Genomic DNA, 22,564 nt, shown 5'->3' on the forward strand with positions numbered 1-22,564 from the left:
CCTCTAAAAATAAACATCAGACAATAGTATCAGAGCCGGATTTAGACTTTTAGATGCCCAGGGCAAATCTTTTTTTTTTTTGAGGTCCCTAATATAAAAGTAAAAAAGTTTGATATACCCAATATCTAAGTGGTTAAGGAAAAAAAATTAAAATCAATATTTGATATAATAATTTTTATTATAATAATAATTATACGAAAAGTGGTAAAAACCGCTTAGGGGTAAAAATGAATTAAAAATGTTCCGTCTTCATTGACAGAGTGATATCACAAGCACCACGCGCGTGTTAAAACCCAAAAATAAGACCGAAAAATTAAGTATTTGAGTTACATTATTTAATATATTATTTACTATTAAAATCTTAACGTATTAATTTTGAACCCCAAATTATATAATTACAAATCAATATTTATTTTTGAAGATGATATATTTTTATATAAATATCCTAAACCGAGGGTCAAAATGTTTTAATTTGTTTCATAATATTCTAGCTTCAGGATGCCCCTCAAACATCTACTGCCCGATAAAAGTGCCCTTAAAACCCTCGATCAAATCCGGCCCTGAATAGTATCGTGTTTATAGGATATAAAAAAAATTAACGAGGTACATACTACATAGTACATATATTAATTAATAGTAATAATTAGTTTTAAAATTTAAGTGAAGTAATTAAACAATAACTCTAAAAATATGATTCTAAATAGATAGTGATTATTATTGAATAATGTACTGTGGTTATTAAATAATAATTGAGGAAGTTACGTTGTATTTCCAAGTGAATAACGATGTCTGAAAGGAGAAAAATAATATCAAGGTGATAATTTGCTGCACCTGGTCAAATGTACTCATGAATTATAATTTAAAAAAATTATAAAAACAGTCCTACCATACTACGGAAGAGTAATAACTTTTATGATTTTCACGTTACATTTGATATTTACAATTATATTTAAATTTGCATACATAGTTTTAATAAATATAATATCTTAATTCCCGAAACTCGAGAGAGTCGACAGTTAAATATCATAGAATAGTTAATTTTAAGTATTTGTGTGTATGCTTTCACCTATCTACACATTTGCAGTATGGTATACCGTATATGCACGAAGCACGACACCAATCAGTATTAACTGCTGCTTTTTTATTTTTGCATAATATTGCAAATTAAAATTCATTTTGCCAAGTTTTTATGTAGTTCTTTAACATTCAAAATTTTTCATAAATGCTTAATACTACGCCGGAAGACGGTATAATATACCTAATTGAAAATAGTTTGATGTTTGATTGGTTCAATATTTTTTTTACGAAAACCAAACTAGAATAATAATACTAGGTTATCATTAATTAAAATACATAATCATTTAATTTTAAAATTTCAGGTAATTTCAATCACTAAAATCCGCGATTTCGTTAAAATCATTAAAAAAAAACAACAAATTGTTTTGTAGTTAAAAATGTATAGAATTTTCAATTTTTATAGCTAGTGTTTGAAAATTTAATTCAAGATTCGGCATAAGTAATTTATGCTGGAACCAAAAAGTCTGAATAATATATAAACAAAAAACTTTTTATAATGTTTTTTGGAATATTAATTCAACTTACCGTATTTATTGTTAATAGAAAAATAAATGAAGTTACTATAATACCAATGTAAATATATCATAATATTGAAATATTTATGTACTTATAGTCGTGCATTTTGACATATAGGTAAGTACTCCATACCGTCTACGTTCAAAATCTTTTTTTTTATATGTAATGAATAATGATTTTTTTATTAAAATTGAATACATACATTACAGTAAGTTATTCAATGATGACAAACAGCAATCAACACCTAGCTACAGCATGTACTTATACAATAGACTCAATAGAGCATAGAGTGCTAACGTATTTTTAACCTTATTTTAATATTTTAAGCTCTTTTTGTTCATACTATATCGTGCGTATATCAGTACTTTATACTAACATAAAATCTGAGCACTGTTCATTAAAATAAGTCAATAATTTTAAATATCTAACAAAAGTTCGAAAAATCTAAAACATTTTAAAAACTCTATTATATGAAAATGTAAAGTAAACATAATTCCATAATGAATAAATGAAATACAAAAAAGAACCATGTATGAACATTAGTAATCAGTATTGACAAAAACTGATAATACAATTGCTGTTCTGTATTTCTTTTATATATAAATTATTGTATTTGTAAATATATTTCATATATTTCTGTTTTTCATTCACTAGTATAGCGCCATTATAATATTATACCAAACAATAAATATACACATATATTAATAATTATAATTAGTGTTCATATTCAATTAATTTTTTACACTATTATTTAAAAAAAAAAAGAACCAGATAATTTTCTATTTTACCACCCAAAAGTATTAACTAGATTAAAAATATCCAGAAGCATCTATTGAAGTTGATGAACAGAGCATTTTTCCTATCAGAAAAAGTTTTTTCAAAGAAAAAAAGAAAAAAGTGGAATAACTACCTATCTACTTAATAAGTAGATAAATACAAGTATGATAACATCATTGTAAAATCAATACATTCATTGCTCTGCTCAAAATTTAAAGCTAAAGGTTGCAACTGTTTTTTTCCTTGTAGAAATTCTTTTTACAAACAATTTAAATATTTTATTAGTAAGTATGCCTGAAATCCATTATCGTATAGCGGAGTATTTACCAAGTTTTTTCAATTATATTTTTATGATATAATGTACCTATTTTGCCTATGCATTACGCCGTCTAATACATTTACAAATAAAAAGATAGTTTCCACAGCGACAGTTTTTTTATTTCAATTCAAAGATAACACTAAACCTTTACATTTTAAAACAGTTCTGAGAAGTTATGACTTACATAATTATTTATAGGCCATTTTGAAATTTTCGTAATACGTAAAAATATTTTTAAAAATTATTATTTTGTTTTTATTTTATGTGTATAATATTATCTAGTATTAGATATTTTTATCTAGTTCTAGTACAAGCCTACCATAACATCATATAAAAAATTCTGTTGGTACTTGGTATATATAATGATTTTTAATCAATAATAATTGATAAAGTTTGTTCAATAAAATAATGATAGTTACAACTTACAATTTCTAGTAAGTTCTACTAGACTAGTTGTCTAAAATAAATTGTAAAACTACGGGTTAGATCCAACAACATATTCTAGCATTTGTATTAAATTATTATTACTTAAAAATTAAAATAATTTATTGTTAAAATTATTAAAAAAAAAAAAAACTATTATGGCAATGATTATATATATAAATTTATTTTTAATTTTAACAAAGTATCTGAAAATAAAGATAAAAATTTTTCATTCTAGATGCGACACAGGCAAAACGTGTCTTCCCAATCTAATTGGATTAGAAATTGATAAGAACCAAGCATGATCTATACAAAACTAGAATTAATGTTATGAGTTCTAGACAAACTTTATTGAAAATATATTCATTATCATCTTCTATTTTACCGAATAATTTTTCAAAAATGAATACATATTATATCTTAATATATACTTATTTCTAATTTTCCTTAGTTAAAACTAGTCTAAACTAGTGTAATTAACAATATAAAAATTAATAATAAATCAAAAACTAGATAGTTTTATAGTTTTTAGTTTTTACCATTATATTTCAGACTAGTTCTAACTAAATAAAGTAAATTAAAACTAATCCACGCCACAGGTTAAGTGTTAAGGGTTATAGTTAATAGTAGTTTTAATTAGTCAAAATCAGTTTTAATGAAAGATGGTTATGAAAATTAGTTTTAACGGATTTCAGGTTTTATAATACACCATAATATATATTTTACCTAAACCATTTTCAAAAACTGTAGAATTAATTTAAGTTTTATTACTACCTATACATTGAATATTAATATAGTATTCTAATATTTTTAGTTTAAAAATATATATTATACGTTATTATAATTATATAAAAATATGAAATGAGTTTTAAAAATTATTTTATCCAGTGATTTTATTTCGATTAATTTTCTTGAAATTAAATCAAAGTAATTAAAAATATATATCAACTTAAATATTAAATAAATAATAATATTAACTATGACTATAAATTAAAATATTATTATTAGGGTTCGGAAGTTAATGCATTTTTTATTTTTTTTTGGAACTTTTTAGAGTAAAAATTTAGACGATGCTCTCCTGGCCACAAATGTTTTTCACGTGCTAGTAAATCTGAACAACTAATTTTTATTTTGCCTTTTTTTCATTTTTTGGTATTAATTACTTTTTAAATCATTTTTGACATTTTTAGTCATTTTACTGATTACACATTAGTTAACTATTTTATGTCATTTTTTGAGTAATTCGTAAGCTTTTATAAATGTATATAGAATTTTATAATAAAATAGAGTACAATTTAAAAAAAATGTATTTTATTAATTTAAAACAAATATTTGTAATTTTTTAGGTCATTTTTTAAGGACATTTTTTGTCATTTTTATGTCATATTTGCACTTTTTAATTTTTTTATGGTCATCAACTTCCGATCCCTAATTATTATTATTGTTTACTTATTTAATCCACCTGTACTTTTAGCATTGCTTTATATAAAGTACGTTTCCAGACGCTCATGATAAATGTCAATAAATCATTAAAAACAAGCATTCACATTTCACATTCATAATCAAAATGATTTAAAATAAAGTATATAAGTATAGCTTATTAATTATTCATATTAACTATTTGATAAAAATGTTTTAGAATAATTATAAAAAATAATAAACATTTAAAAAAATGAATGTCTATAAATAACTCAAAAACATTCAAAATCTTATCGACATTTTCACAAGAAAAATAAAAAAAAATTTTTAAATATTTTATCTTTTATAGAAAATGGCGATAAAAACATTTGATAAAAAGTTTAAAGATCTACGGTTATTTGTTATTGAATTAAAACAAAATATTAAAAATTGATAGAAGAAAAATAATTATTATACAATAATACAACAATATATCGTTAAAATTTGAAATTCAAACGGCTATAAAAAATGAATGTAACTTTTCAGTAAACTTTTTTTAATTATTATAAATAGAAAATTCTTTAAACAATTTTTTCAATTATCATACCCTTAATATAAAAGAAATAATTTAATTTGATTTCTAACTAAAAAAAATTTTACGAATTTTTGAAAAAAGTTTATTGACATTTATAAAAGTTATTCTATAAATAGAATAGGAAATTCTGAAATAAACATTTGATAATAATTCGTTTTTAAGTTACATAAACAATTTTTGTTTTTTTGGTTATTTTGAAAAATACTAAGAATTTTTTACTTTTTATCTCCTAAAGTACCAACTATCAACTAGAGCTACCAGAAATCAACCACGAAGTTAAATTAAAAGCATATTTAAAACCCAAAAACTTAACGACTATGACATAGAGAAAAAAATATAAATAATTTTAAATTTAAAACCAATACATTTATCCTCTATTCAGAGACTAAAGCGTTGGAAAGAGAAAAAATTTAAACCGTATCGTAGAAAAGCGTCAAAACTCCTATGTGCTTTACTCAGTATTTTAAAAATATATTTTATTTGTATTGATTTTTAAGTATATGAAAAGTGTTAACTACAATTTTTCGATTATACATGATCAGAAAGTAAACTTTCTTTTAATTCGATAAAACTAATATAGCTGTTAATTATACGTAAATGCAAATAAAGGAAATGCTCCCCCCCTAGAACGCGGGTCTGATGCTTCATTCTAGATGTTAAGTTTAGAACTTGTATCGTTCCAAAACGCATAGATATGTATATAAATGAACATGATCTTAACAGTTACAATAATTATTAACTAAATACGATACAGCGTCAAAGTTTTTGTGTTATGTAATATACTAATAATATGTGTTATTATATATTATTATATCTTTAGTACTTATAGTTATAGCATTCACGTAATAATCTATTTAGGTAACCTGATTACTAAAGTAGATTTACTTTAGTAGAAAATTAATTGTACAAAAACGATTACGAATAAAAGAGCTCCCTACATTTTTTTTTTCCATTATTAACTAAACATATTAAAAATTATTATAAATCATTGTCGATTTTAAATATTTTGATATATAAAATATTGATAATCGTACAAATAATAACTTCTACTTTTTTTTAAATATTTTATGTTTATGTCATATAAGTTAGGTGTAACGGTTAGGTTAACGCTTCTGTCACCATCATAGAGCTAAAAAAATGTAGATATACCTATAGCATTCTAGACGTAATCTGTGGGCTATGGGTATAAACAATGACCTTATATTTTTTTTAATAAAAATATTAGTGCGCAAAAAAATACAGGAGTTTTAAAATATAAAAATGCCTAGTTTTATTGTTATTAATTTAAAGTCGAAATAGGATACTACATATATCGAGTGTTATGTATAATAAGTGGTATATAAAACAAAAACATTAAATTTTTGATGAAATTCGTATACAAAAGTCCCACATTATTATAGGTATAGTGTTTTAACTGAAAATTCGCTCTTTCTTGATTCGAACCGTACGATATGGTCTATAATGTTTAAAAAATTTCTCCGAGAAAAGTAATTTATCAATGTGTTATTACCTATATGTGTTTATATCGACAATGCGCGCACTATATACACGCACATTACACGTACGTTTATAATATTATGCACGTTACACATATAGTCGGGCGTGTCCGTCCGATAAACGGCGAGCCGTATGGCTGATATCATTATTATTATAATATTAAGTTTATAATATAATATCTTATTATTATTATTATTTTATTAAGTGCGCTCGATGTTCCAGCGCTATTCGTCGACGACAAGAACCAAACACCATTAGGCATTTCAGGTATTTGAATAATTTAAACGTGTCGTATATTATATATACAATATGCATAATATTATAATAATGTTATACGCGTAGGTATATGTGTGTGTGTATACATAATAAGTATTAACGCAACGACAGCGTTGTCGCGAACACTGCACTGGTCGGTCTGGGACATGGCTGCAGATGAAGGGAAGCTTTATTGGGTGTGTACTGGTCTCAAAATATCAATATAGTCTGGACCATTTTGACGTTGTTACATTATAATATTATATTATAAAATATGTATATATATAATAGGTATAATAGGTATAACCGTAGGTATAGTATTTTGTCAATACATATTTATGTAAATAATTTATATATATATGTTTAATTTTTATACTTTTTATGAGTATACATGACATTGTACTGTACAACGAAAACAGAGAGATTTCGATGCACTAATAAAAAGTTTTGTAGTGCATCGAGTATATTGTGAAACCTTATTTGGTGGTCGGGTGTTAATGCACTACCGCGACCGTTATACCGGGTTAGGATTAATTAACAGCAATCCGGTGTATAAACTAACAAAAAGTTTATTTTATTAACAATTATTAATATATCATATTTACAGAGAAAAAAATAATAAATAAATAAATATATATATTTATAGGTATACATTATACATAATACAATAATAATATTAAATAATAATGTATATTGTACATAAACATGAGTGAATTATGGTAATACTAGCCTTAATGGTATTAACAGTAGGTAAATATAAATAAAAATACAAATGCTTAAGAATATATTAAAAGTAGATAATTTAGCTAATCAAACACAGACATAACGATAATAATATACTCATACTGGCACGCCTGTGTAATGTTTTGTTTAGCTAAAAGACCTATAAACATATATTGAGAAATAAAAGGACAATTCTTATAACTGTCGGGCTATAATATTTTTTATTAAACAGAGGCTATTCAAAAAATGAGAAATCAAAGACAATATAAAATTAATGTTGACGATCTTAGCGATTTTCAGTCAACCGCAATGTCACACATACTATATGTACATGCGGTGAGAGTGTGTACAATAGTAACATGTATATACAGACTTTTGAAATCATATTATATTTGTTAGGTAGGTAATCATATCCCATTCGCCATCAAATCACTCATGAATCATAATATAAAATATGTTCACGTTTTAACTGTGACTAATCAAATAATCCTTAATATCTAAGTCTTGACTTCCAATCAAGAGCGAGAACCAGTATTGGCACCGAAACATATGTATGTACTTAAAGCGTGATAGGTGAGTAGGTAACGTTATTAAAATTCCTACAGAATATACTATTGCGGGTTTTCAGCAGAAAAAAAAATCATAATATACAATATAATAATATAATATATGTTCATGTCATTACTGTGACTGATCAAATAATCCTTAACATCTAAATCTTAACTTCCGACCAAGAGCGAGAACCAGCAGTGGCGCCGAAACACGTTTATGTATCTGCTAAAAGCGTGATAGGCGGGTAGGTATAACGTTATTAAATTTCTTACAGAATATACTTTTGATGGTTTTAGGAAAAAAAAATGCAATTAATATTGCAGTGATTAAGTACATTCATGCCTTTGTCTATATTCGGCGCCGCCACCGTCGAGTACGAATTACTTTTGCACCGACAAATTTTCTTTTCGCTGATTATACACTATTCAGACAGGTAAGAAAGTTTTACTAAAAATCCGTCTGTATACAAGCAGATTGCATAAATAATATATCAATTAATTTTGTGAACCGGGCAAATTATGTATAATAGTATAAACATTTCAAGAGAAGTACTGGAAACTTTTTGGTTGAACGTTCGAGATTGAAAACATTGTGGCGAAAAATATATTTGCCGAAAAACGTCAACGCGCGTCATTGGTTGATGGAAAGTATACAGAGGCTTTCAAAAATTGTAAGACTTTAATAGTCATACAAAAACAAACTACACTTTGTGGTGTGCCCACACTACAAATAGTATTCAAAACAATAATGTACGTCTTGCCAGTGGTCTACCCTGCGACCCGCAAACGAGTTTCGCTCTCATAATTAATATCAAATTTAAAAAATAATAACAGATTAGCTTTCGTACACGGGTGGCTCTCGATCCCATGTCGGCATACCCGCGAACTAGTCACACTGTACTTACAAACAAATATAATAAATACAGTTACATATTGCAATAATGCTAAACTTAGGATTCAAGCAGTATATATCTATATACATAGACTTCGTATTTTAACTATGTAATACGTTTTTATTAATATAAATAGTGAAAATTAAATCATATTGATGAGTTGTTCGGTTAAGACAATGCGTGTACAATAATAATCATAAACTGCATAATAATACCTGCAATTTTAGTTAAAAACGAAAAGGAATACAAACAACAACAATAACAATATGGTAATAATTTATATAGTCTATAGCTTTGAAAGAAATTGATAAAAAAAAAGATTATTATTATAATAAATAAATGTCTATATTTGTATGGTTCGTATTGAATGTCTATAGAATATGTTAAAAATGATTTACTCAGCTTGTATTATTATAATACGAACGTATCAAACATAGACTTACACGGTTAAATATTAAAATTATTCCTTACAATTAGGTACATACACATAAATATGTATAAACACAAAACTGACACTGTCTTAAATGTTTTAAAAAAAAAAATCTACACATTCATAAACATTACGACGTTAATACATAAAATATATATATGCGTTCAAATATATATACATATATATGAGAATGAACTTGTTCGGAAATTAGTGAATAATTGCAGTATAATGTAATGTTTGATCATTTTAAAAAAACTTAGGAGATTGATACTAGGGAAATGGATAGGTCAACTTGTCGTCCTTTTGCTGTTTAATCTTCTGCAGTTCTTCGAAAAATATGTGGGCGACAAGTATTTTTTAGGTTTTTTCTTTTTGGTTTACAATGGCCACAATGGGTTCCTGGGGTTAATGCCTAAAAATAAAAATAAAAATACATTATTCATCACTTTCAATACATTTTTCTTTTCTTTTTTTAAATCTCGATTTATTATGCGTATTGTATGTAATACAATATACTACATTTATATATTGTCACATATTATATAAATATACGTATTATATTGTATTACTGTAGTATATGGGCCAGTACGAGTCGAAGGTATGAGTAAGAAGCTTGTAGCCGTTATGTTAAGATGTTAAGTGTGTGTTGAAGTCACGGGGGGGGGAGGGGCTAAATGTGTTCTTACTATTATCGTTACATTATAAACTTTATATTATGAAAAAAAAACGAAATAAAACTACAATAGGCTGGGATTGAATCTTCGATAGATACTCCACAGAGTAGGTAAGTCACGCATCCAACGGAAATCAAAATTAATGGGTTTTTGTATTTTGTTTGAAATTATTATTACTATTATTATTATTACTTATCGGACTACGTGCACGTCCAACCGATAACTCTAAAGGTCTAATACGCCTTTCGTTTAATTTTTTCTATCCCTTAAATCAAGAACAAAGAATAAGCGTTTTCCTTTTCTTTTTTTTCGAAATTTATAAATTGGCGAAATAATATATAATATAAATATATATATATATATATAATTTTAAATCCGCAACCACTCAAAAAGAGACCGTTTGTCATAGAACCGCGTACAGTTATTCGTGCCAAGAATTCGAGCATTTCGAGCGTTTCGAGCCGTTCCTTTGATTTTAAGTATTAAACCACCACACAAAATACACGCACACCACCCACAGGTTAGTTTGGAGCTCGTTGTATTATATATTATGATATTGTTATTGTGTTATTGTCGCCATTACGGGCGCGATGTTAGGATATATCAGTTATCTTGCCGTTCTCCAACAACAACAACAACATTATTACTGTTGTTGATGTAAATTTATATAATATTATATATATATATATATATATATATATAAAGACAGAAAACCGGACGAAATAATAATGGTAAAAAGACACGAGCAGCGGCATCGGCAAAAGAGAAGATTAACACACCAACTCGAGCGGCGGCTTTTATTTATTTATTATTTTTCCTTTTCTGTTTGCACGGCTATAATAATAATTGTTACGGAAATTTACTGATACACAGCTATAAAAACTACCACGCTCGCTAGCCCGCCCCGGACACGACCCTTTCTGCGGGCCGCGGCGTCTTTGCACGACGTGTGCCGTGTACACGCCGCCAAAGGACAAACGACGCCGCGCCCCGTCCGCACACACACACACACACACACGATCCCTAAAATTTATAGAGTAATAAAACTGGGGTGAAAAATAAGCGAGTCCATTAAAAGGACCGCGGTAAACGCCGAGAACGCAAGCGACGACCACTACACACCCGACTGCACCGTGTGGGCAGCGGGGAAGAGCCATCGGGTATCATTATCATCACTATTATTATTATTATTATGCGAGACGGGAGCGTTATTATTTTTCGACGAATTGCGTTTGACGGTTTTCGCAGAACGCTTTTTTTTTGAAATATTATCGAATTAAATAACGATAATCGCGATACCGCGAAAAACGATTGGGCCCTTTTTTTTTTTATTTATTTATTTTAAACGCGAAAAACGTGCGGAAAAAAAGGTCGTCGAAACCGAGAAAAAACTTTTTTCCCTCTTTAAAACCCCACGACGGCACTCCACCGCCGATGACGCGATCGGTGCGTTTGTGTGTTTACTCGACGGCGACGAGATATAGTAATATTATATATTGTTATTATTATTATAAAGTGTGTCGCGGAGACGGGAAAAAGTCGACGAAATCACGTATGTTCGACGAGTGGCACGCACGGGCCCGGCCTTTTATAGACCGATAATAATAATAGACGGTCGGTAAACATTGCGGCGGCTGATCGGAATCGGGCGGGGAATAAAAATTGCGATAATAATACTGCACGTAAACGCGAGACGTACCTACCTATCTATGTATATACACGGAAGAGTATGAAAACATTTTTTTTTCGCGCGCGCGTTTATCAAATGCCGTTCAAGAGAGAGTCTTTTAATGTATACGATGATCGATGTGCGTGCGGTATGTGCGGTACACGGCACCTATATATATATATAATCGATCGTGTTTGTGGGGGTGAAAAAAAGCGACAAAACGTAAGCCCTAAAAAAAAAATAGGCACGCCACACAAATATATATATATCATGGGCGGAAAACGTCGCTATTTGCCGCCGCTGTTGGGAATGTGATTTATCGGAATATCGGCGTCGTAAAACTATATAAAACACGTCGCCGCCGGCTACCGAGTGTGTGTGGGTCGCGTACTGGTCGTAGGGTTTTGTCACTACATATATATATATATATATATACATCGTTAGGTGTTTTCGTTGGTTAGATCGTTATGCTATATATTGTCTAGAGAGGGTTTCTCGGGGACTGAGGAAAGTCTCTCGCCTTGTCTAGTATGTACGATGTCGTCGGTGCACCTGCTATTATACGGCTTGTACAGGTTTCTGTAAGAATTGTGCCTCAGTATTTTCGGGCTCGTTTGTGTGGTGGTGGTGGTGTTTGTGACCGCGGTTGTGGTTAATGACGGTTTGAGATCCTTACACTTATTCCTGGAGTGCGTGGACAAGTCCAATGCCTGCGGCTCCATCAGCGTGGCCGTCACCATGGTGTTGATGAAACTGCTGTAACATAAAAAAAAAACGCGAACGGCGTCGTTAAATATCGCAGTTCGGCAAAACAACAACAACAGAATAACACTATCATATATATTTTTACGGCAGTTATACGACTATAAAGTGCTAGTCGCCACGCGGTTACGGGACGATAGTAAGCATATCGATGCGTTCGCGCGTGCAAAAACGTGTCGATCGTAAAATCGCGTTTTCAGCAAATTTTCCATAATTTTTTTCCCCGCGCGTGTTATATCGACACGTTATTATTATTACATCGATATCGTTTTATCGCCGCGATCGTATATTATACACTCAACGACGAGTACGCGCGGACAGTGAGCACGTCGTCGTCCTCGTTATCGGGCGATTAAAGTAGGTAGTAACAATGTAATTTAATATATTATTGTATTAGGTTTACCTATATTATTATTATTATTATTATTATTATTGTGTTTCACGCGCGTTCCCCACTCGGTCTGCCGACGACGTCGCCTGACCTCGCAGTCCGAAAAAAAAAAAATTTACGATAACGATACCGTCGCGTCGTCGTCGTCGAGTCTCGACAAAGAAAAGAAATCCAATGGCAAAAAAATAAAATAATAAAACCCGATCGCCGTAACCCGTTGTCGCTGCCGCCGCCGCCGCCGTCTACTTAATATGTGTAGTGTTATAGTACCGAGTGCGCGACTCGGTTTTATCGGACCGCGTCAAATAATAATAATAATAATAATAATAAAAACGGCAGCGGCGGCTGCTGCGGCGGCGTAAGACCGCATACACCTTAGAGATACGTATATTATTACGATAATAATAATAATAATAATATAATACACCGGTGTACGCGATATATATATAATAATAATAATAATAATAATATTTTACACAATAGATCGATCGACCCGAAAACGAAAATCTCCGCTGCCGATCTCTCGTGTGTGTCGGCGACGACGACGACAGCGGCGGTCGGTCGGTCATTGGATTTTATTATTATTATTATATTATGCGCCGCGGCTCGGCACGACGACCGCGACGGCGACGCAGTGCCCCTCCGGGCACTCCTCTTCCCGCCCGCCACCGCCGCGCCGCTGCACCTCCGCGCCAGTTCAGAAACGATGCGGCGCGACGAGACGGCCGCCACCGCCGCCGCTCCCGCCGCAAACTCGTCGCCGGCGAGGACGCGACGTCACGCAATTATCGCACGAGAGTCGCGCGGTTCGTCGTGGTCCGCATTCGTTTTTTCCGTTTCTTTTTTCGTCGTATTATATTATATTGTATTCGCTATTTTTTTTATTATCTCTCGTTATTTCATTTTATTTATTTATTTATTTTTTTGTTATATCTCGCCCGTTACCCATTCCCATACACGGCGCGCCGCGAGATGTATACAAGAAACGCGCTGAGCGAAATTACCTCGACTTGTTGTAGGAATTTTCCGTGGAGAAATTCGGAGAGAGATAGTTGTTGACTGAACCTGGTAGCGAAGTCGCCTGCAACAGAAACAAAAACGCATTTTATTATTACAATGTTATATCGTGTGCAACGACTATTATAATGACGATACGTTAATAGCGAAACGTATGTGTGTGTGTGTGTCAACCGAAAAAGTTGTCGTCGTCGATTATCATCGGTGAGGCGGCGGTGTGTCGCGCTTGTGCGTGTGTCACACCACACGTTGTACACACAATTATAATAATAATATTATTATTATTACTATTATCGTTCTAACGAGACACTCGGGGGGGGGGCGCGTTTTTCAGCGAGCGATAAATATTTGTTTTGCGCGCGGCGTGCGCACGCATAGGTATGCGGCGCACGGCGATCGTTTGTTAAACAAAAACCTCGCGATAATAATTATTACACGCGGCCCCGAGACTGCGTGTGTACAATATTATATTATATATATTATTTTATTATGACCGTCGTCGTCGTCGTCGTTACTGCACACGTGTGCTCATGGGTGTGTGCGTGTCCGTATATATATATATATATATATATATATATAAAATAATGGTTTCGAGATAATACGGTCTAACGTGCGCGCCATTCGAGCACAGTGCACATAATATAACGTTTCGCTTCTTTCTCTCTTTTTTTCCTGCCGTTGGTTATAAAACGAAATAAAGGCCGGCGGATTGAGAGAAAAAAAAAATGGAGGAAAACTTCGAAATGGTATATATGTGTATACGTGTGTGCACGTGTGTTTGTGCGCCGTGCGAGAGAGGCGCGCGAGTAATAATAACGTTGACCGTCGTCGTCGTGTGCGGTGCGTTCGCGAGTGTTTACACGAGTGTGTGTGTGTGTGTGTGTGTCCCTCGCACAAGCCGCCGTAATAACCTAAACGCGTATATATATATATTGTATACATATGGCACGGCGGCAACGACGGCGTCAAAGCGTATATAATATATATATATATATATATGTGTGTGTGTGTGAACGCGATCGCATGTACACGACAACAATATATATATATAATGTGCACACGGCGTGCGGGTGGTACGGGGTGGAAAAAAGGCGCGTACGAGTATTATTATACGGAAAAGTAAAAAGGTTTTTTTCTCTCTAGCCGCGCGTGGAGGGTTGTTAATATATATATATATATATATATATAAACTACGTATAAATCTCGTGAAACCGACGACAACGACGATGTGCGCGTCGGTTGTAAAAATTTCCGAAAAAAAATCGTATAATATATTATTGCACGTTATAATAATATAATATAATATACCGCACACTCAAAGGAAAGACGGCCGTACGTGTATAATATTATGATGCGTCGTGTGTGTGTGACCGACCACCACCGCCGCCACTGCCGCCGCCTCCGAAGACGCGGGGCGAGTGGGGGACCCGCAGAGTCAAAGGACCTATACACCGACCCGCCGGAACCGAGACGAGGACGATGCGAGTAACGACGATCACAAACCGTATACAATTATACACGTGTCACACACATACACACCCACACACACACACACACAATACAACAAATTACATTGTGGACATTATGGTATTATGTATTATATTATATTATATTATACTGATTTATTATAAGTATTGGATTATATTATTCTTGTATTGTATATCATATAAGTAACATTATTGTATAGGTGACTCACCATCATCGGGCCCGGACCAAAGTAATTATTGATCTTGGATTGGAGTTCGGCTGGGCTGAGCCGGAGATTCGCGCGATCGGCGGCAGCCGCGGCTGCGGCTGCTGCGGCGGCGGCGGCAACTGCTGCTGCGGCTGCGGCGTTGCTGCCCTTGAGGCTGCCAAGTGGCGGCATACTGTGGTGGAGCATGTTTTGGTTGGTGAACTGCGTCAATTGCTGCTGGAGCTGTTGCGTTTGCTGAGAGAGGGTGAGACCACCGTTCAGGCCTGTAGGAACGTGGCCACCGTTGAGTCCGGGCGCGCCGAGACCGGCGTTGAGACCGGCATTGAGACTGGCGTTGAGACTGGCGTTGAGACTTGCGCTGAGGCTTGCGTTGAACCCGGCGCTGAGACTTGCGTTGAGCCCGGCGTTGAGGCTGGCATTGAGACCAGCGTTGAGGCTGGCGTTGAGGCCAGCGTTGAGACCGCTACCCAACAAACCACCGCCCAGCAAGCCACCACCACCAACGATGTTGTTGTTGTTGCACAAGCTCAACGTGTTCTGCTGTTGTTTCTTGAGCTTGAGCTTGTGATGATGTCTCTCGGGACTGCGGCGAATCGGATTGGTCACGCACGGGTCCGGGCTGCTGAACCGGGACAGGCTGCCCTCGCGCTCATCTGTGTACGTCGACGAGTTGTTGTCTGAACCGTCGACAGAGAACGATTTTCTGGAATTTTCGTCCGACTTGTAGCCGTCCGACGACGCAGACGAAGACTTGGACTTCATCTCGTTATACTTTGCCTCTGCTTTCATGACAATGTCCTTGTTCTTAAACCAGCCACGGAACGTGGACTCGGCCACGTGCAAGCTCCTGGCCACTTCGGCCTTTGAGCAGCCAGTCATCTTTATGCGGACCAACGCGTCCACCTTCTGGTCGATGGTGAACAAGCGCTTTCCGTTGCTGTATGTGATTGGCGAGTCTTTCTTCAGACCCACCTCCATGACGCGTTTATTGCGTTTTTCTACTATAAAAACAATAGACGATTTGTTCGGCGTTAAACAGGCCGCTACTTCTTTCGCTGCTCGTACTCCTCGGGTACGACGGCTACGTATACGGTCTGGAAAACGAAAAACAAAAATCGACGCACGACCGTATAGTGTTATTTGTTCACAGAATGTGTACACATATATACATAAACATAGTAATAATATAAGGGAAAAATAAATATCGCGCCACGTCGTGTTCCACCCCTCACCGCCCCGGCCGTCACAGAAACGCGGGGGTCAGAGAAAAAAAAAGAACCCGAGAAACCCGGGTGGTAAGCGGACACAGCGGATGGGCTTGAGAGCGGGCGTGATGTTTGTAGGGGACGCGCGCCGGGCGAAATGACCGTGGATGGGGTGTAGGGTGTGAGGGTGTGCGTGGTTCGAGTTATCCCCTGCGGATAAGAGGATATAGGATGCGGCGGCGGTGGAGGGTAACGCGAGCGGGTGTGTGGGGTGTAACCGGCCGGCAACGAAGGAGGACAGGTATATAACGTGTGTGTGACGTGGCGGCGGATGGGTAGGAATATAACGACCCGGCGACGGCGTAGGCGAGGGAGAAGATTCACCGCCGCCGCGGTACGCGTGCATGTGTGCGTGTACGGGTTTTACGACGCGCGTGGAGTGCCCTTCGAAACGAGTTTCGGTTTAACCGCTGCTATCCACGGACCCCGCCGCCGCCGCCGACCTATAGAAATGACAAATGCGCGTGCGCACCAAACAAAGATGTCACAGAACAATAATTACGGTTTTTGCATTTTTTTTTTTTGCATTTCGAGAATTTCGAAAAAAAAGCCCACATGACGCAAAAAAGACTGTAGAAAGTTTTATATCGTATTCGGAATGTTACATAAGTATATGCGGTAAAGAAATATTCACGACGGCGAAATACGATTTTATTTCACTCGCCGCCGTCACCGACGCTTCGGACGCATCGCCAACAACGTTATATAAAACCGATTAAAAAGAAAGAAAAACCGTGGACACGTAACGCGTATAATATTATATATACGACACGTCTTCGTCGTCCGTAACGAGGACGACGACGACGACGACGACGATGATGATGATGTTTATCATCATTATGATGATGATGATGATGATGATGATGATGACGATGATGGTCGTCGTCGTTATTAAACGGTTTGAAAAAGCTGTCACCCGAACGATATTACCGCGAGACGAGCGGTGGGCGGAATGAAGGTGTGGGTGACGGTCGGGTGAGCAGTTCTGAGCGGAGGGATGAATGAAATTAAGTGGTTAAACAATTTAAACGTCGTTTACGTTAACGGGCCTGCACCACCGCGATCATTGTGCGTATAGTACTCTCGACGCTAACCGAGTAATAATAATAATAATAAGCGACGGATAACAATAATCCCAAATTCACCCAGCCAATGTCTTTAATGTACACCAACGCTTCGATCAGACGTAAAGTTTCGTTGGCGTTGCCTATTTCCGGTTCTGGGACGGGGACTGTTGTTGTTGTTGTTTGTTGTTGTTGTTGTTGTTGTTGTTGTTGATGATGTTTTCGACAGTGAATTTTTGTTTGAAATTCTTACGTGCGCGCGTTTTCGTTTTCCCGCAATCGGGTTTTGGCACAAGGAAAATACCGGAAAATTACGTTAGCGCGAAACGTTTACGGCGGTGAGAGGTGGTGAGAGATGGGCACGCATACGTAGGTGTATTCGTCGTTAAATCGGTTAAGTAATCTGGAGTGACTGTTTTTGAAATGTTCTTGCGTATATACGAATATATTGTTAAATCGTTAAATAATAATAATAATAACGGCGCGCCGCCGCTCGTAACGGAATACGTGTTATGGAGAAGGTGCATGCACAAAACAAACCCGTCATCGTCTATACGCCGTCGTATTCACGCCCGAGAGACGACGTCTCTATATTTCATCGACGTGTGCTATTAAAATATCATTAATATTATTACGTAGTAGACGGTTTGTTCTCGGCCGTCGCGCCGCATAAAAAATAATCGTAATAATTATTGCTTTTCACTGAAATAAAGGTGGGCCACTTGACAATAAAATAACACCGTCCAGAAACATAATTAATAATAATAATATAATGTGGAGCCAGCGTTCAAATAAATAGAATGTAGGCATACGTCGGGCTCCACCGGGTAAACGGCCGGATCGTAAAAGACGACCGTTTTATTAAACATAATATATTGTAATAATATTAATATCAAGCGATTGTTGTTTATCGTTCGTATACACTTATATACTAATAACAACACAATAAAAAACACTATAACATAATATTATAATATGACGACTACGGCCACGCACATAGTGTATATAATATGATAATGCGATGCGATGCATTTCGTTTTCACTTCAAAAAAGGGTTTTTATACACACGGTCGTCTAGAATCGACAAATCGGTTAGGGAAGCGATAAAAAAAAAAAGAGTTAATAACCCTGTTTGTCACGTTTTCCGCCGCTACAAATGTCACGATTATCGTTATTATTGTAACAATTATTATTATTATTATTATTATCATTATCATTACCGTTATCACGTTATTCCATTTTATACTTCACACATACCACGCGCACGGGATATGACATTTTATACATATTCACATCGTCCGGGCGTTATTACGTTCGAATTTTTATATTGGGATACGTAAAACCACGGACGGACGACGCGACTGGCGATTATCTCTCGTCGACCGTCATTATCGCGCGCTTGGTATTTTAACGACGGAGTATATGTGTGTGTGTGTGTGTCCAAACACAGAGGAAACGGAAAAAAAAATACACAGAACGGAATTACAACGGAGAAAAATATAAAACGTACAGAGAAGACAGATTCGCAAACGCGGCCGAACAACGTTTTTGCACGTATTGTCTTCGGGAAGAGGCGTTATAGTGTTTGCCACGCCGCGTTTTCGTGACGCAAACTTTCAATCGGATAAAATCGACGAGTCTCGGAACTTTGAAAACAAAAATATACTCTTAAAACGCCGCTCGCGACAAACAATGACCGGCGAGGGCGAGGAAGTGTTATTTTTCGGCGAAAACGGAACCGTGTATCTCGACCTCCCACACACACATATATATATATTTTTGTGAGTGAGTGTGTGTGTGTGTGTGGAGAGAGAAACGAGCGGATGACCGAGACGGACAGAGTAAGCTTAGAAGGGGGCGGGGGGGGGAAGCGTAGAGAGAGTTATTGGTTTTTCGCGCGGAAACCGCTTAGAAAACGGACCTTACAACAATATTAGATATATACGAATGATGGGGCACTCCCGAGGCGGCAAAAACAAAAACCCGTCGAAAAGGGGATAGAAAAATATATACAACGGTGTAATATAAATCCGGCAAAAGTCTATGACCAGAGGCCGTAAACGTGGTATTACATATATATATATATATATACACACAATACACATACGCACATAACGACGTAACGTACCCGCGCGTTTGTTATATACATATAGTGATGATTTTGCCGCGCAATTTTTCACGGTCGACAGACCACACGGCGGCTGCACCGGCGACGAGTCGCGTATTTTTAGAACGCGTTTTCTTTTTCGTATATATAAAATAACGACTACGACGACGTCGGTAATTACGAGATTGCGTGCGCGCGGAAAGAAAGGACGGCGGCGACGCGTGGGGACACCGCTTATATATATATATATATAATGTATGTAAGTACACACACGCACACGTTTGTGTTCGCGTATATAGTAATAATAATAATAATAATAATAATAATAATACGCCGCAGCCAGCGCGTGTGTGTTATACGATCTCTCGTCGAGCCGATTATATTATTATTTCGTACTCGCACCACGTCGCCGTCACCGCTGCTAATCCGTTCGGCGTAATAAATTATTAAATCGTCGTCGTCGTCGTCGTCGGCCACGAAGATGACGACGACTACGATACAACAATAACAATTTATAATAATAATAATAATAATAATAATACGTCTTTTCCTCTCCCGTGCATGTCAATCGAACGACACCGACGCCGCGACGCGGTCGAACAGATGGTTTTGATAGACGGTCGCGCGCTCGTATGTGTCCGCGTGCGGCGTACGAAAATAAAAATAATAACAAATTTCTATATACAATATACGTATTTCTATTTTTATTATTATTATTATTATTATTTTTATTATTTGTAGTAGTAGTAGTAATAGTAGAATTAGTAATAGTAGTGTACGACGCGCGACGTTTACGACTGTCTTCCGGTGCTAGAGAAATAATCGTAATCATAATAATAATAATATTATGCGCAAACCCAAACAAAGTAAAGCAATAATAATAATAACAATAATCTCGATAATAATAATAATAAAAATAAAATCGTATTCGTTTGGCAGGACGAAACAGACGGCGCCTGCCGCCCGTTACGGCGTGCGGAGAGATCTGTCTATAGTTGGCGCGCTTTTTCAAAAACCATCGTCTCCGCCGTCGCCGTGTTACCCGCCAACGCGGGCCATTGATGTTAATAATTATTTTTTTTTTTTTAATTTCTATATTTCAATACAAGACAATTCCTAACTAATGCAATAAACAGTATGAAGATATGTGATATAATATATAAGACTAATATTTATGTATATATTTATTATATTTATACTAATAATAATATTACTATTATATACTTATAAAATTAAATTCGACATACCTGGTGAGTATTCGCAGAGGACTCGTGGTTGATCAAACGGTTGTTGTATCTGGCACCATGTCAGCGGACAACACCTCGACGTTGATGATTGGCGAAGACTTAGTTCCGTAAACGCGAAACGAGTAAACACAAAAAAGGTAAAAATAAAATAAATTCAAAATACAAAAAAAATAAATGAATGTCAAAACGTTTGTATAATTGTTAATAAAAATGACACGGTGGTGACGGTCAAAAAGACGCACTAAAATATCGCGGGAGAACAGAAAATTTCAAAAAAAAAAAAAAATTTAAAGTTTTATACTCCACAACGGAGACGTCAACGACAATAATTAAAATATTTAATATTAATAATCCGTGTGAAAACCGTCGGGGCGACCGACAGATAGAACGACGCGACGATAAAATAAAGCGCGCGACGGCGTGAGAAGTGTTGTGCGGAGCGCGTGTGAACGTGGTGTGAGGTACGACGACGACAACGAGAACGGTCGACCGGCGTCCGCGAAACGTGTGGCGGTAATGAGCAGCAGCCGCCGGCACCGCCGCCACTACCACCACCAACGCCGCCGCCGCCACCGCCACCGCCACCGTCGTCGTGCGCGTCGTAAATATATATATATATATATACACACATTATATGTACGTGTATACGAAACTCGCGCGCGCACTCACACACTCTCACCCGCACACACGCACACACCCGCCATACAGCACACACACGCACACACGCATATCGCATATATATATATATATACAAACGACGTGTGTGCGAGTGAGAAGAATTGGAAAATGTCATATGTCCAGCGACGGCGGCAGCGGCGTCGGCGGTGGACGACGACCGCGGGAGGCCACGTTATCGCGTTCCCGCCGCCGCCGCCACCGACCACCAACCGTACGACGACGACGACGACGACGACGACGTCGGCGGCAGCGGACCGGACACCCCCGAAAACCCGATACGCACGCACGTACCACCGCCGCCGTCCACTATTATAATATTATATTACGTTGTGGCCGACGCTGCTTTGGCGCGGCGGCGGCGGCGGGTGGCTGTTGTTTGCCGCGTCGTATATAATATTATTATATACATAACATTATACCGGAGACGACGCTATAATATATAATAACATATAATTCCCCTTCGACACACACGCACACCAAACCCCCGCACCGAGAGTAATACCCGTCCACGCGGGTGAGGGGGCACTTCCACGCACGTGT

General features: G+C 35.7%; 1 protein-coding gene across 5 annotated transcripts; it reads right to left on the minus strand.

Moving 5' to 3' along the window:
* Nucleotides 1-7,408: 7,408 nt before the first annotated feature.
* On the minus strand, nucleotides 7,409-21,878 carry LOC132923923 (uncharacterized). Of its 5 annotated transcripts, none has more exons than XM_060987934.1 (5): nucleotides 21,347-21,878; nucleotides 15,664-16,757; nucleotides 13,955-14,031; nucleotides 12,474-12,550; nucleotides 7,409-9,866 (listed from the first exon to the last, which is right to left on the minus strand). In XM_060987934.1, the coding sequence occupies exons 2-5, from the start codon at nucleotides 16,639-16,641 to the stop codon at nucleotides 9,832-9,834; spliced, it is 1,167 nt and encodes a 388-aa protein (XP_060843917.1). In that variant the 5' UTR covers nucleotides 16,642-16,757; nucleotides 21,347-21,878; the 3' UTR covers nucleotides 7,409-9,831. The 5 variants fall into 5 exon arrangements, with proteins under 5 accessions (XP_060843917.1, XP_060843913.1, XP_060843915.1 ...); XM_060987930.1 differs by having other exon boundaries at nucleotides 12,318-12,550; XM_060987932.1 differs by having other exon boundaries at nucleotides 12,474-12,553.
* Nucleotides 21,879-22,564: the final 686 nt, after the last annotated feature.

Source organism: Rhopalosiphum padi, chromosome 3 (genome assembly GCF_020882245.1).
Source record: "Rhopalosiphum padi isolate XX-2018 chromosome 3, ASM2088224v1, whole genome shotgun sequence".
Taxonomy (NCBI): domain Eukaryota; kingdom Metazoa; phylum Arthropoda; class Insecta; order Hemiptera; family Aphididae; genus Rhopalosiphum; species Rhopalosiphum padi.

Excerpts from the sequence above, each read along its gene's own strand:
- LOC132923923 (XM_060987929.1), bottom strand. The coding sequence starts at position 16,641 with ATGGAGGTGGGTCTGAAGAAAGACTCGCCAATCACATACAGCAACGGA. Across the intron at positions 12,554-13,954 it reads AATTCCTACAACAAGTCGAG|CAGTTTCATCAACACCATGG; the intron begins GTAATTTCGCTC and ends TTTATGTTACAG. Across the intron at positions 9,867-12,317 it reads CATCGTACATACTAGACAAG|GCATTAACCCCAGGAACCCA; the intron begins GCGAGAGACTTT and ends TTTTATTTTTAG.